The sequence below is a fragment of the Camelina sativa genome, chromosome 2, assembly GCF_030686135.1.
Source record: "Camelina sativa cultivar CO46 ecotype springtype chromosome 2, ASM3068613v1".
Classification (NCBI taxonomy): Eukaryota; Viridiplantae; Streptophyta; class Magnoliopsida; order Brassicales; family Brassicaceae; genus Camelina; species Camelina sativa.
Window position 1 is genome coordinate 11,173,446 of NC_141881.1, and position 14,132 is coordinate 11,187,577.

General features: G+C 34.2%; 1 protein-coding gene and 1 pseudogene across 1 annotated transcript; both read right to left on the reverse strand.

Annotated features, from left to right (window-relative positions):
* Nucleotides 1-6,268: 6,268 nt before the first annotated feature.
* Nucleotides 6,269-8,544, reverse strand: LOC104720845 (glycosyl hydrolase 5 family protein-like). Its single transcript, XM_010438740.2, has 4 exons — nt 8,114-8,544; nt 7,765-8,012; nt 6,938-7,461; nt 6,269-6,810 (listed from the first exon to the last, which is right to left on the reverse strand). Exons 1-4 carry the CDS (start codon nt 8,510-8,512, stop codon nt 6,410-6,412), a joined length of 1,572 nt encoding a protein of 523 aa, XP_010437042.1. The 5' UTR covers nt 8,513-8,544; the 3' UTR covers nt 6,269-6,409.
* Nucleotides 8,545-11,704: 3,160 nt separating this feature from the next.
* On the reverse strand, nt 11,705-13,241 carry LOC104750091 (F-box/LRR-repeat protein At3g59250-like; annotated as a pseudogene).
* Nucleotides 13,242-14,132: the final 891 nt, after the last annotated feature.

The following is a 14,132-nucleotide window of genomic DNA, read 5'->3' on the forward strand; positions in this document are numbered from 1 at the left end:
ACAACTAATATGAAACAAAAATTAAGTCCTACAAGGACAATTAAATTAAAACAGAGGGAGTATATAATAATGTTTATTTATTGTACTCCTTGGTCTACCTATCAGTCATAAAACTTTCACCAACGCATTAAGTTTAAATGCTAAATCAATGTTCAAAACGTTTAATAAAACAACCGTCCGTTTCCACAAACTCTCGCAACCACACCGGCAACAACCGCATTTAACCCATTACTCACCCTCTAATTAATTCCACGTCAGATAAAGTTTGCCCACCTAATTTTTTAACTACATTTAAGGTATCAGGTTCGATGTGCATCGTAAAGAACATGTAAAGAACATATTGTTAGACAATAGGAATATATATATATATATATATATATATATATATATATTTCCTTTATGTCTAACACATATAACACAATTAACCGACAAGACAAATTAGTGGCCGAAGTCACTGTTTTGTAACATGCATGTGATTTTGTTTATAGTAGAAATCTAACTCAGGAAAAACAAATTCATGTTTCATCCCATTACCAACTAACACATGCATATATACAAGTTATAATACTCCATTGTCTTTTATTTTTGTTTAGTTGAATCTTCGAACGTATAGAATTGTATTATGATACAAGAAGCATCGTATATGTATGCAATTTGAGGCTTAAAGCTCAAGTAACATCAAAGTTTTCAACAAAAGAAGTATTATTCTTCTAGGAAATTTTCTTTCCTTCGGATGGAATATATATACGTCAGAAAGTATCAATCGTAAATAAAAAATATTGTAAATTTTACAAAATATATTAGTAAATGATTTGTAAATGTTTTATTCGTGGAGTGGTGGAAATAAATTATTTTTAAAGAGAAGAATATCCAAAAGAAGTGTTATATATACATAGAGACGCATACACTTGAACTAGAACGTAACGTTATTGCATAGCATCAGCAAGCACTGGCGTGAAGTCTAAAAGCGATACGATACGATAATGTTAAATATATTTTAGACGACTTTGAGTTGCACAAATAGTCCAACAAAAAAAGTAAACTTTTACATATTTAAAGATTTAAAAAGCCTCACTATTTTAGTTAATTTGTGCACGAACGTAATGCCTCTGTTTTATAGCTTCAAAATCACATGATGAAAGATGATGATTTATATTATAGAGAGGTTATGTCGATTTCTTGTTTCGCAAGACTATAAAATTAGGGTTTAGCTGATGCAATTCTAGTTTGATCTCGATCTCGAGTCTAATACACCGAGAATTTGAGGCTATGTCTCGTGTGGGACTTTAATTTATTCCATAAATCTTTATTATCTTGAAATCGGTATTCTACAACTACAAGCTATCGTATTCAGTTTCCACCTATTAACGAATATATAACTATACTTTTCCTTTCCCTTTGTTGTAGAATGAACGTATTTACCAATCATACATGTCAAATAGTGCCAAATCTTAAGCATGTCCAAAAAGTTGGATCTTTCATGATCCTAGAAAGCTGAAAGCAAGACATGGAAATAATTTTACTAAAACCTATTTTTTTTAAGAATTTAATTTGGCGGACCAAACAGCCATCTTTTGAAAAAAGCGTAATAGCTTACTTAACATATGCAAGAAAATATTATATTTTGGACTTTTTAGAAAGTAGGGTCCCATTGCCCTTTCCTTAGTTATACAAAGACTAATTTCCGTTAGTGGCTTTCCAAAATGGCTTAAGAATCAATTCTCATTGAGCTGAGTCAGCTTTTACGGAAAGGAGACTATTCGTAAAGGTCCGTTGGGGTTGGATTAATTTCTTCACTTCTACTTCTATAGCTCGACGAGTGAATTTAGTATTATCCTCTTGAAACTAATAAATTTTGAGGTCCAATGATTCGATTTTCTCCTGACATAGCTTTTGCATAATTTGAAAACACAAAAAGAAAAAACTGAGTTTTCCAAACATTTCTTTTAACCATGGTTGTAATTCTCCTTCTTCTTCTTCTTTTTTCTTTCTTTTTTTTTTCTATTTTTTTAACGTCCAGATTAGGTTACTTCAAGCACTTGAAGAGTTGTTCACTCTTCTCATAGTAAACGAATTTGTAACTCTTTTAGGTACAAAAGAGTATAACCAAATGTGATACCGGGAAAAAAAACCTTACCAATGAGAAAAGAGAAATAAAACAAAAATTCAAAAACCTATTTTAATATTAACTAATTTTTTTTTTTTAAATCATTTACCGCTACTGTAACCCATTTACTACGTCATAATCTTTTCAATTTTTTTTTTAAATAGCAAAAACAAAATGAAAATTACAATTATTTAACTAGGAAACCTAGCACTGTACTAGTTTTTCAAGTTTTGAATCTTCTGATTTTTTATAGATCGATAATATTTTAATATTTGTTAAGAGGAATATTGAAAATAAAAAATAAATATTTAAAAATTTGTCTATCTATGTGTTCTATTAACAAATGACAACTTTTCATAAACTAACATTTGCAATTGATTTAGTAAAAATTTCAAAGAAAACAAAGATAAATTCTTAGGAAATGATGAAGAAGACATGAAGATCCATATAACGTCGAAAATATGATATACAAATTTTAGAATACACCTTCTGTATTTAGAATATGTAGGGTAAACTAGTAAACTAAAATAGCTTTGTAAAAATATATTTTCTTGTCACTAAAACTTTTTTCATTCGGTTAAAATTTGACACTAGCTAGTGATTTTATTTATTCAAATAGATTGTGGTGATTAAACAATTATTAATTGAGTGCTTACCAAATTTTCTTTCAAAAAAGTTTGAATATTTTTATTTTTGGGTGGTGTATTGGAAACTCTTAATTTTAGTTTCAAGGGAATCATAAATTTTTATTTCCAAGGATAAGTAATAATATATATAAGGTTGAACAATCATAATCATAAATCGTAGTTTTGATGATTACAAATACATTATCTCAAGAATAAAACATAGAAACTACAGGATTTAAAGAACTTTGAACCATTGGGTAGCTGGATCACACGAAGCATCCTTTGTCAAACACTTGCAAGGGTTAGCGACGACGCTGTTGTCACGTTAGTCCACGTCAAGACATAGCAACAAACCATTACTTGTCTTGAACGCCAAATGCATCTTGGTAGCTGCGATTTGTCCCAACTTAGAACACTTAGTGCCAACTCCAAGCTTCACCTTTTGTCCAGAAACATTGGGAGCTTCGACGCACATTTTATTGATCCAAAGAATGCCTTCGTTGGGGTTGAAGGTCGATGTGTCGGCTTTAGGGCATGGTCCTAATCGAAGTGTTGGTAATTTGTCTGAGGGATTATGGGTGACGCAGAGTCCAGACAATGGATGGAAGAGAGCGTTCTTGGATTGCAATCCAGGTCCTGTATATAGATAAATATTTATATGGGAAAAAAAAAACCAAATTTGAGTTTTGAGCTAACTTTGCGAAGCTATTCATTTCTTATATGGCGTTTTCTTAAAGCTATTCATTTCATAGTTCTCTTCTTTGAGAGTAACTGGAACAATCAAAGTCGTGGTGCCTTCCATGTCGAAGTTACCGTTGGTTAATGCTATTGTCCAACGGATAAAGAGATGAGACTTTTAAAGTCAAACAAAAAAGATAAGAGAGATTAGAGCAAAAGCGTTTGGTGGGTGTGAGAATGAGAATATGGAACAACAAGGCTCTGATACCATGTAAGTTTAGAGAAGAAAGAATTATAGCTTAGATCGCAAGTGATGAGTAAATTCAAGAAAGTGTAACAAGTGTAGAGATAAGAATCGAGAGAGTGTATAAGTGTAGAAGAAGAAATTATTATTTCTTACTTGATATGGTTCATAGATACAAGCTAATTATAGACAATTACAAAGAGAATATTCTAAGTAGATGATGTACACGATTACACATAATGATAACGACATCCCTTCTTAAACTAAACATGTGATCTTTGGTTGACTTAAGCTTCCCACTTGTCTCAAACTCGCCAACGTCTCTTTGAGGAAGGATCTAGATGTTCCTTGACCGTTGGAGACTTCTCAACATGGGCTGGACTTGTTAAGACACTAAATGGTACGGACGGCCCATCTCCTTGTACGGACGGTGTTGTACGGACGGTGTGGTACGGGCGGTATGTGTGAGTTCTCATAGATCTCTTAATCTTTCTCCTTTACACCAAATAACCAAGAGTTCTCTCTCTTTCTCTCTGATAACAATATCGACAATAGAAAGAAAAAAAAAAGGAGGCATCGACTTTATGAGGTAGATTAGGGTTTTTGGTTTAATTAGATTAAACCAAGATTTAATTAAAGCAAAATTAATTAAAATTCAATCCTTTGGTTTGCTCCACATCCCACAATTCCAATTTTAGAAAGTGGATGTTATAATTCTAACCCACCAACATGGATTCATCCTCGAATCTCGAACAACTATTAGCCAAAGACTCTCGTGCAACCTTCTCCACGGCCCGCAACCTCTTCTGACCGATCTACAAAGGTTACTTCCAGGCATTATTTTCTCTGACTTTTGGACTTTCCTTACGCATAGGTCTCAACCTTAAGTTTTTATTTGGCTCCTCATCAGGCCTTAGCCTGCATTCCATAATATTGGCTCCTCATCGGGCCTAAGCCTGCATGCCATAACATATAAAGGAAGTTCAATATTTGTCTCTCGAGTTATCACCCTACAGCGCGCCCCAAGATCGTCATCCGAAGTTGATATACCAGCCATACTCTCAAGCCATAAAGTCTCTGAATATGAAGGTACTAGGAGAAATAAAGTCTCCCAAGAGTCGTTCAGGACCAATTGTCCTTAGAGCAAACAATTCTGAACAGGTCTGAGTCCTATCACCTAAGCAGGTCTCCCTCTCGTGGTTCGTGTAAAACAACACAATGTCCTACCAACCACATATCCCCTCACTGGAATACCTCATGACCACACAAGGATAATCAAAATGCCACAAAGGCTACCACTAAGGCAAACAAATGTCTTAAACAGAACCGCCACAAAGGCTGAAAATGTCTAAACAGACTGCCACTAAGACCAAACAAATGTCCTAAACATGACTGCCACCAAGGCCATACAATTGTCCTAACAAGAACTGTCATGAAGACCACTCGTCCCAAAGGACCGTAACAAAGACCACTCGTTCTGAAGGACCGTCACAAAGACCACTCGTTCTGAATGACCGTCACGAAGACAACTCATCCCGAAGGACCGTAACGAAGATCATACATCCCAAAGGATTGCCTAAACATGCCACACATCCCGAAAGATCGTCACGAATACCAAACATCCCGAAGGACTGTCTAAAAAGATAACATTTGCTAAACAGCCCGCCATGAAAGCCACACAATTGGCTAAACAGCCCGCCATAAAAGCCACACAATGTCTCAAAAGACTGCCATAAATTGGCCACACAATGACTCAACAGTCAATGATTCAACAGTCCGCCACATAGGCTACACAAGTCCTACCAAGGCTCTTAACAACTAAAAATAGACAAATTCTAACTCACATAAAACTTTCCATTTTTAGCACTTTTCACTTTTGAAAACTTTCCCCTTAACGTAGAGGAGAGAGAACTAATTATCAAGTACTCTATGGGTACAGATTGATAATACTCAAAAAAACCTTAACAATGAGAAAAAAGAAATAAAACAAAAATTTAAAAACCTATTTCAATATTAGTTAAAAAATTGAAAAAAAGAAAACCCTTTACCGCTACTGCGTCAACGTCTTTACTATGTCATCAACTTTTCAAATTTAAAAAAAAAAAAAAAAAACAAAAGAAAACAAAAAATGAAAATCACAATTATTTAACAAAGAAACCTAGTATTGTACTTGTTTTTCAAGTTTTGAATAATCTGACTTTCTATAGATTGAAATATTTTAATATTCGTTAAGGGGAATTGAAAATAAATAAATAAATATTCAAAAATTTGTCTATCTATGCATTCTATTAACAAATGACAATTTTTCATAAACTACTATTTGCAATTGATTTAGTAAAAATTTCAAAGAAAGTGAAGATAAATTCTTAGGAAATGATGAAAAAGACTTGAAGATCCATATAATGTCAAAAATATGTTATTTTTATTGTCGTTTTAGATGGATAAAATATGATATACAAATTTTAGAATACACCTTTTGTATTTAGAATATGTAGGATAAACCAGTAAACTAAATTAGCTTTGTAAAAATATATTTTCTTGTCACTAAAACTTTTTTCATTCGGTTAAAATTTGACACTAGCTAGTGATTTTATTTATTCAAATAGATTGTGGTTTTTATTTTCAAGGGAATCATAAGTTTTTATTTCCAAGGATAAGTAATAATAAGGTTGAACAATCATAATCATAAATCGTAGTTTTGATGATTACAAATACGTTATCTCAAGAAAAATTAAAACATAGAAACTACAGGATTTAAAGAACTTTGAACCATTGGCTAGCTGGATCACACGAAGCATCCTTGGTCAAACACTTGCAAGGGTTAGCGACGACGCTGTTGTCACGTTCGTCCACGTCAAGACATAGCAACAAACCATTACTTGTCTTGAACGCCAAATGCATCTTGGTAGCTGCGATTTGTCCCAACTTAGAACACTTAGTGCCAACTCCAAGCTTCACCTTTTGTCCAGCTACATTGGGAGCTTCGACGCACATTTTATTGATCCAAAGAATGCCTTCGTTGGGGTTGAAGGTCGATGTGTCGGCTTTAGGGCATGGTCCTAATCGCAGTGTTGGTAATTTGTCTGAGGGATTATGGGTGACGCAGAGTCCAGACAATGGATGGAAGATAGCGTTCTTTGATTGCAATCCAGGTCCTGTGTATACATAAGTATTTATATGGGAAAAAAACTAGGATTCTTTATTTCGAAAAGAAAAAAACCAAAATTTGAGTTTTGAGCTAACTTTGCGAAGCTATTCATTTTTTATATAGCTTTTTCTTACCTTTAAAGGGATATTGGATTCCAGATAGTTGCTGCAAGTAAGTAGCGTTTCTCACGTCTTTCCAATTCGCATCCAAGATACCAAAAGTCTCAACCATATCCGTTTTACCGGTTCTCAAGTAATAATCTCCGGTTAACGCCCAAACCGCCCAATCCAAATCATTCTGAGCCGCCCAAGCCACCAAACAATTCATATACCGGTTTCCGCTGATGTCACGGCCACTCTCCTCAGTCCCAAACTCAGTCAACATCAAAGGAAAGCCTCTCCCAACTAAGAATCCTCCGTTGCGTGTAACCTTTGTGATGATTTTGGCGCAGAAATCGTTAGAGTTGTGTTTTCTCCACGAGTCTCTGCCGTCAGAGAAGCTGTACCAGTGGAGTTCGAATACGAGTTTGTCGGTGAAGCTTACGTTGAAGAAACGGTCACGGAGGAATGAGAGGTTTGTGTCAAAGTCGATGCCCGAGAGGATGACTAGTAATTTAGGGTTTGCGGCGTGCACTGCTTCTGCTCCTTCTGGCATATGCCTTCACGTTACCATTAAAACGCATGCATGCAATTAGTTACCACGTAAACATACACGAACAATGTTATAGAAACAATAGCAAATAGTGAAAATTTGAAATGTATTGTATAACATCATGAATCCAAACATATTTATGTAAAATTATAGCTGATCAGCTTGTGTATAGTTTGATAGGTACAGTTTTAAAAAATAAATTTAAGTTGTGATTCAAAAATATATAATTTTCTCATTTTAAAATTGTGATTCAAAAATATATAATTTTCTCAGTGGAACAAAGTTTGGTGAAATTTTCTGAAATATGTACCTGAACCAGAGGTCAGGGTAATCTCTAGCGCCACGTGGCTCGTTCCTCAGGCTCACACCAACGACATTAGTGGCACTTTTGAACAGAGTAGCCATCTTGCTCAAGCCATTGGCCCAGACTTTGGGATCAAAGTTAGGGTAGCCGAAGAAGGCGTCGAGGTCATTCTCACCACAGCACCAGCCTGGGGTTGTCAAGTGGTTATCTAGTATCACCATCACTCCATTTTGTCCTAAGTTCGATACCACTTCCTGATGACAGAAAACAATCATAGCATATTATATTATTATTTGTTATTGATTCAAATTGGTTCAGGTTAGATATAGTCCATCTACTTTAACACTATATTTACCTGGAATGCGTTTAGAAGGGGGAGATTAAGGATTTTGGGATTGTGAGTTTGAATCCCAAGAACGTCTTCAAATAACTTCAAGCTTTCGAAAGACTGTTTAACAGTAACCTTAAGGGCCAATGTGTCGTTAGTCATCAAATCAAGAGGCCAAGTGAGCCGAACGCAGTTAAATCCCATTGAGACAATCTTTTTGGAGATGGAGTCTAATGGTTGTTTGCTTAGCCCTTCAGCTACCGTGGGCTGGAGATGAGCCGGCCAGTTCACGCAAGCTAGCTTCACCCTTTGCCCTTTCTCATCCACGATCCATCGAGACTTTGTTGAGAGAGGATAGCTTGTGATTAGCTTTGATGTCGAAGAAATGAATAAGAAGAATAAACAAATATACAAGGATCTCGCCATTTCTTGTCTGTTCTTTGGTTTTTATTTTGATTGTTTTAAACTTCAATTTGATTCGTAATTTATATTGCAAAGCAGTTAGTTTTGTTTCTGGTTTTTGGCAGATTATATGTGTTTATGGTTAGAGGTTTTTTTTTCCAACTAAAGACATAATTGAAAGAAAAAAAAAACTAATAGTATTAACGGTAAGAAAAAAAAAAAATCAACAGATAATACCAATCTAAGGTATTTATTTCTCGAGAATTTAAAAAAAAACTTTATAACAAGTCAAAAACAATATATTACATTATTGTAACAGTAAATATTTGTTTGTAAACTAATTTCATATAACAAGAAAACAGTATATCTTATCTTTCAATCTTATAATTTTAAAATTTTCTTTGTTCTGTTATAACAAAAAGAAAAAAGAAACGAAGGTAAAAACAACTTTAACATAATACTAATTTCTTATAACAAGAAAACAATATACATCTTATCTTTCAATCTTATAATTTTAAAATTTTCTTTTGTTCTGTTATATCAGAAAGAAAAAAGAAAAAAAAATGAAGGTAAACACAACTTTAACATAATGCTGTAATTATTTTGTGTATGTGGAAAATTAGATTCAGATTGATATATATATCAGATGCATTACCAAATGTCGGTAGCTCAATTGGTAAAGACTCTTTGGCAAAGTCTAGAGGTCGCCGGTTTGAGGGACGGCGCTTGGGAGAAGACCATATAAAATGCTCTGGTTCCTGGCCTGAAGAGATGTACGGACCTAGGCTCGGAACCTCTTAGTAATTCAAAAAAAAAAAAAGATATAACCATGCATTAATACTACATATACTCTTTTCAATTGCGTGTTGTATTAAGTGTGCAAAAATTAACATTTACGTTTGTTTCAATCCCCAATATGGTAAAATCCGGCTTCAGCATTTTATATTTCCTTGTTTCTCCTTACTACTACTGAAAAAGAACCAGCCGAAGAATGCCCATGTGCAAGTAAAGCCGCACCAATTGCTGCACCCATCTTCCCTAGCGAGATCATTTCTTCTTCTTTTTTTTCTTCCCGATCAACGCAAGAACCTAGAGGCTTACAACACAAATCCAGGTTATTAGCAAAGTTCTTCAGTCAAATGTGAAAAGATTCCTCGAAATTTTGGACAAGGCCGATCAAAAGATTGTCTGCCATTGAGAACCATCTGTATAAGACTTAATTATATGTGACTAGATCTATATGTTAAAATATGATAAGACATAATGGGTTCGGATAACCTACGTCTCCGAGACCAAGTCGAGAATTCATTAACTAGAAAAGTTGCATCATACAATTGTATCTAATGGGGCGACGCCACACACCTTGTGTGAATCCTAAGGTGCGCACATCTTTATGAAATACCCTCTTGATATTTATAAGAACTGTTCAACCCTAGAGTTGACAACTTTCTAATTCTAAACCGTTAAACTAACATATTTAGATAACTCCTAAATAGAACTAATTCTAATTTCATAACTCAGTAGGATTAGTATAACTTGCACCTCAAACTATCTTCAAGCTTATGTCAACATTCTCCCTCTTAAGCTTAAACTCCTTTTCTTCCAAAACTCTCATGCCAATGAGATCCCTCATTTCTTTAAACTTGTTTCGTCTGAGTTCAAGAGTCAAGATATCCACATTTTGCTCATTTTCGGGAACATGCTCGACTTCCACTTGCCCATTCTCCACACATTCTCTTATATCTCTACAAAATCAAATTTTATTTCAAGTTTTATTGATTCCCCTTTTGATGTCGTTGAACACTATCTTCATCGCCTTCATTCTTCGATGCTTATGTTAAACAAGATTCAACTTCTGAACCATCTTTAATACCCACAAGCATCATGTTCATTCCACAGAGACATAATCAATAGAGACTTCACCTTAGTCTTTCTAGTCTTTGTGACTACAGTGGAATTTGCAAGGAGATCCCAATCAGCTTCTCATAGAGAGTAAATCTTTATGTAGAATTTTATTTTCAAATGAGCTTGATATCTCCTTGCAAATTACCTTTGAAAACTTATGACTGAACTTATGATAATCAATGAGAGAACCTCTTGTCCTTTTCATCAAAAATAAATCTTCAAATACTTAAACCATGATGATGCAGATCATATCTCCTTGTCCCTTTCTTTTTCCCCAATCAACTCTACTTTTCCTCTGTGATCTCTTTTAATCTCTTCAACCACACAATCTTCTTTATGAACTTTGTTAATCACACATACCTGTTTACAAGATTAAAAAGATCATCTTCTTTCTGAAATTATACTCTCCAATCTAGCCTTCAAGATATTTCTCCACAACTTTTTGTTTTGAGACATATAAAAAAATCTGTCTTTTTCATCAGTTTTGATGCAGAGCACAATGGAGTAGCAAACCAACCCAGAAAAATTATGAACTTTTGTGGGAAAAATCAACAATAGTCATATGAAGACACGGGAAGAAACAGATGACGATTTGCATTTACGGTTTGGAAGTTACAGCCACTTTCCCAACTCTCTATAGAGTTGTTTAATGCATTGCACAAATATACCTAAAGATAATTATATATTGATCTTTTTCTTATATGCCTTTTAAACAACTCTCTATAGTTTTGTTTAATGCATTACACATTTTCTAAAATTAAAGTTTTAGTAATAGAGGCAGAGATAAATCGAGATGCATGCTTTAAGAAACCGATCTTAATGTTTAGGATCTTGATTCGATGGATGCAAAAAGATTCGATCAAGAAGTTTTCTACTAAATGATTGAATTGTATCCGTTTTTCGTTGTTCATGAGAAGTGTGGTTAGTGTTTTGCTTTGTTTGTAACTCGTAGGTTTTGGTAAATTTTCTATGTTTCCATCACATTTGTTTAAGACTAGAAACATTAAGGGATCTGTGTTCTATAGTTATATTATCATATCTTCAGTTAATTGAAGGGATCTATCTCACCTTCAAAGAAATCAAGAACTTGGAAACCTCTAGAAAACATGAAGTTACCCACAAAAAAAAAAAAGTGGAATGCATTGAAAGTCAGTCTTTTAGTAAGCGTTTATAAGCAGCTTAAGAATCTGAAAGAGAAAGGCATAACAGAGGCCAAAGTGCTATATTGTTTCTTAAGCTAAAAAAAAAACTAGAACCAAAAACAGTGTTGGTCTTTTCTAAGGTGAAGGAGAATAATAACAAATCGGAAAGTTACTCCTGAAGAGAGATGAGTCCACTTGGGAAAAAGGAAGACGATACGCAGCTGTTAGAAATAACTTGGATGTTGCAATTAGCTGAAGCTACTCTAGGAAGCATCTGAAGTTGCTCGAAAACATAAATCACATCTTTATCAAATGATACATCGTAGTATATTATCATTTTTTCAAGATCCGGCATTGTCTCAAGAATGTGTTTAACTTTGCTTAATCTGCTTCCTCATCGAAACATCAAAAGGATACAAAATGTCACCAAACTTTAATATCTTTACAACCTTCACCGGACTTGATGATAAACAAGTAGGAATGTCCTCAGAAGAAGGTTTGCAAAGGCAAACCATCAACTTGTTCACATTTAATTGTAGTGACGCAGTCCCTGAATCAAAGAGGAAAAAAAAAAACTCCTTCAAAAATCTAAATGTGTGTTGAGAAATGCAGTAAAGGATATATGTGTTTGGTACCTCGAAGACGAGTGTTTCTAGATTCGGACTGTTCTTGAGTAGAGCCGGGAATGATTCCCATATTCCATGACTGAGAGTGCTTATAGTTAAATAAACCAGCCTCTTGAATACAGGTATTGGTTCACACCAATAAGTAAGTACCTGAAACAAAAAAAAAAAACAAATCAAACAATTCATCTGCAGTCACTAACTTGAAGAATCATTAAACAATGTTACATTAATATACTTCAACAGAGTTGTCAGATAAGTGAAGGATCTGAACATTGTTAAATCCCATAAGAAACTCTGTAGCATTAGCATCAAAATCTCCATAGCTCATTCGAATATTGAGACTAACTTCAACAAGCGAACAAAATTTCACTTTCGGGTACTTGTCCGCAACATAATCAGAGTATTCCAAGTAGACAAGATTAGGTGTATCGAATGAAACAGTATTCAGAACCTTATTACGTATAATACTATAATATAGCTTCAATCTCTTAAGCATTTTAGAAGACATAGAGCGGTTCAACATATCGTCATCAGAGTAGACATCAATCAGAAACAATTCCTCTAGAACATGACAACCAGATATAAGCTTGTTAAAGTAATCACTAGCTTTTCCTAACAAAACTGAACGAAGATAGAGAGTCTTAAGCTTTGGAAGTAAAACATGTTCCACATCAACTTTTTGATATTCTATCCTCAGCCTAACTAGTGACTCGCTCATAAAGACTTTTGAAGGAAGGTCCACCCCAACTAACGTGTAAATCAAGATCGGACACTACACGTTCCAACACGTTTAATATCCAACGGTTGACAATAACCGGATCAACAAGTCCACACTTTAGAGAGAAATTATTTAAAGTAGAGTTGCCTTGCAAACTCGTACTCTTTCCACAAAGTCAACAAACGTACCCATTCCAGGTTTCAGACAACCAAGCCATTGAACTCAAGATTTGGCGTGAAAGCAAAGAGATAACGCCACGTTTTCGATATAACTGAAGTCAAAGCAGAAACCTTTATAGGAAGGAATGACAATATGTGGCAAATTAGATATTTTGGTAGACTTCTGATTAGATCAACGTCCATCTTTTTCGACTTCATATGTGACAGATCTCAACAGTTACAACCTTAATAATAAGATTTTTTGAGACAATTTCAGAAATAACAAGAACGAACACACACACACACACACAAAAAAAACAGAAAAATAAAAGCAAGTTGTTAGAGAGAAATAACAATTTAACAAATCAGAAATAAGAACAGCCGGATTCAGTGGTTGACTGTGAGAGGTGTAGGGTTTTTATTTTTATTTTTTGTTCACGAAGAAGAATAAGTATCAGTTTACAAAAAAACATTCATCTCTGTTTAGAAACAAAATATTAAGCTTGGGCCGTATTTTGTTTCAGTTACAACAAAGACGGGCCGATCTAAACTTAAACCTTTTTGAATTATATTTAGACAATCTACCCTTTTAATTTTACTTAATTACATAAAAAAATTATTGTAAACAAATATTATAAAAGTTTATCTAATTTTTATAAATCTTTTACCTAATTCAAATTTAAATATGGGCAATTGACAAAAATAGCACTATCTTAAGTTTTTAGTCCAAAATTAGCACACATACTAAAAAGTTCCAAAATTAGCACAAATTTATATATCTCAATTGACAAAAATAGCACCATGTTAAGTTTTTCTTCCACAATTAGCATATGTTTTCATATATTCCAAAACTGGCACAAAAATTCTAATGAATACAATTATAATTAAAATCACATCTTTATCTCTACAGATGAGCTTAAAGCCCGACGAAGGAATGTTGCCATGAGCCAATTGAATCCTTACTCCCACAAGACCTTGAAGCATTCCAGATCTCTTGCCAATCGATTCTCATCGTCGATCTGTCGTTGTTGCCGTGTTCTCGCCGCTGTGTTTTCTTAACCCTTTCTCATCGTCGATCTGTCGTTGTCGATCGAT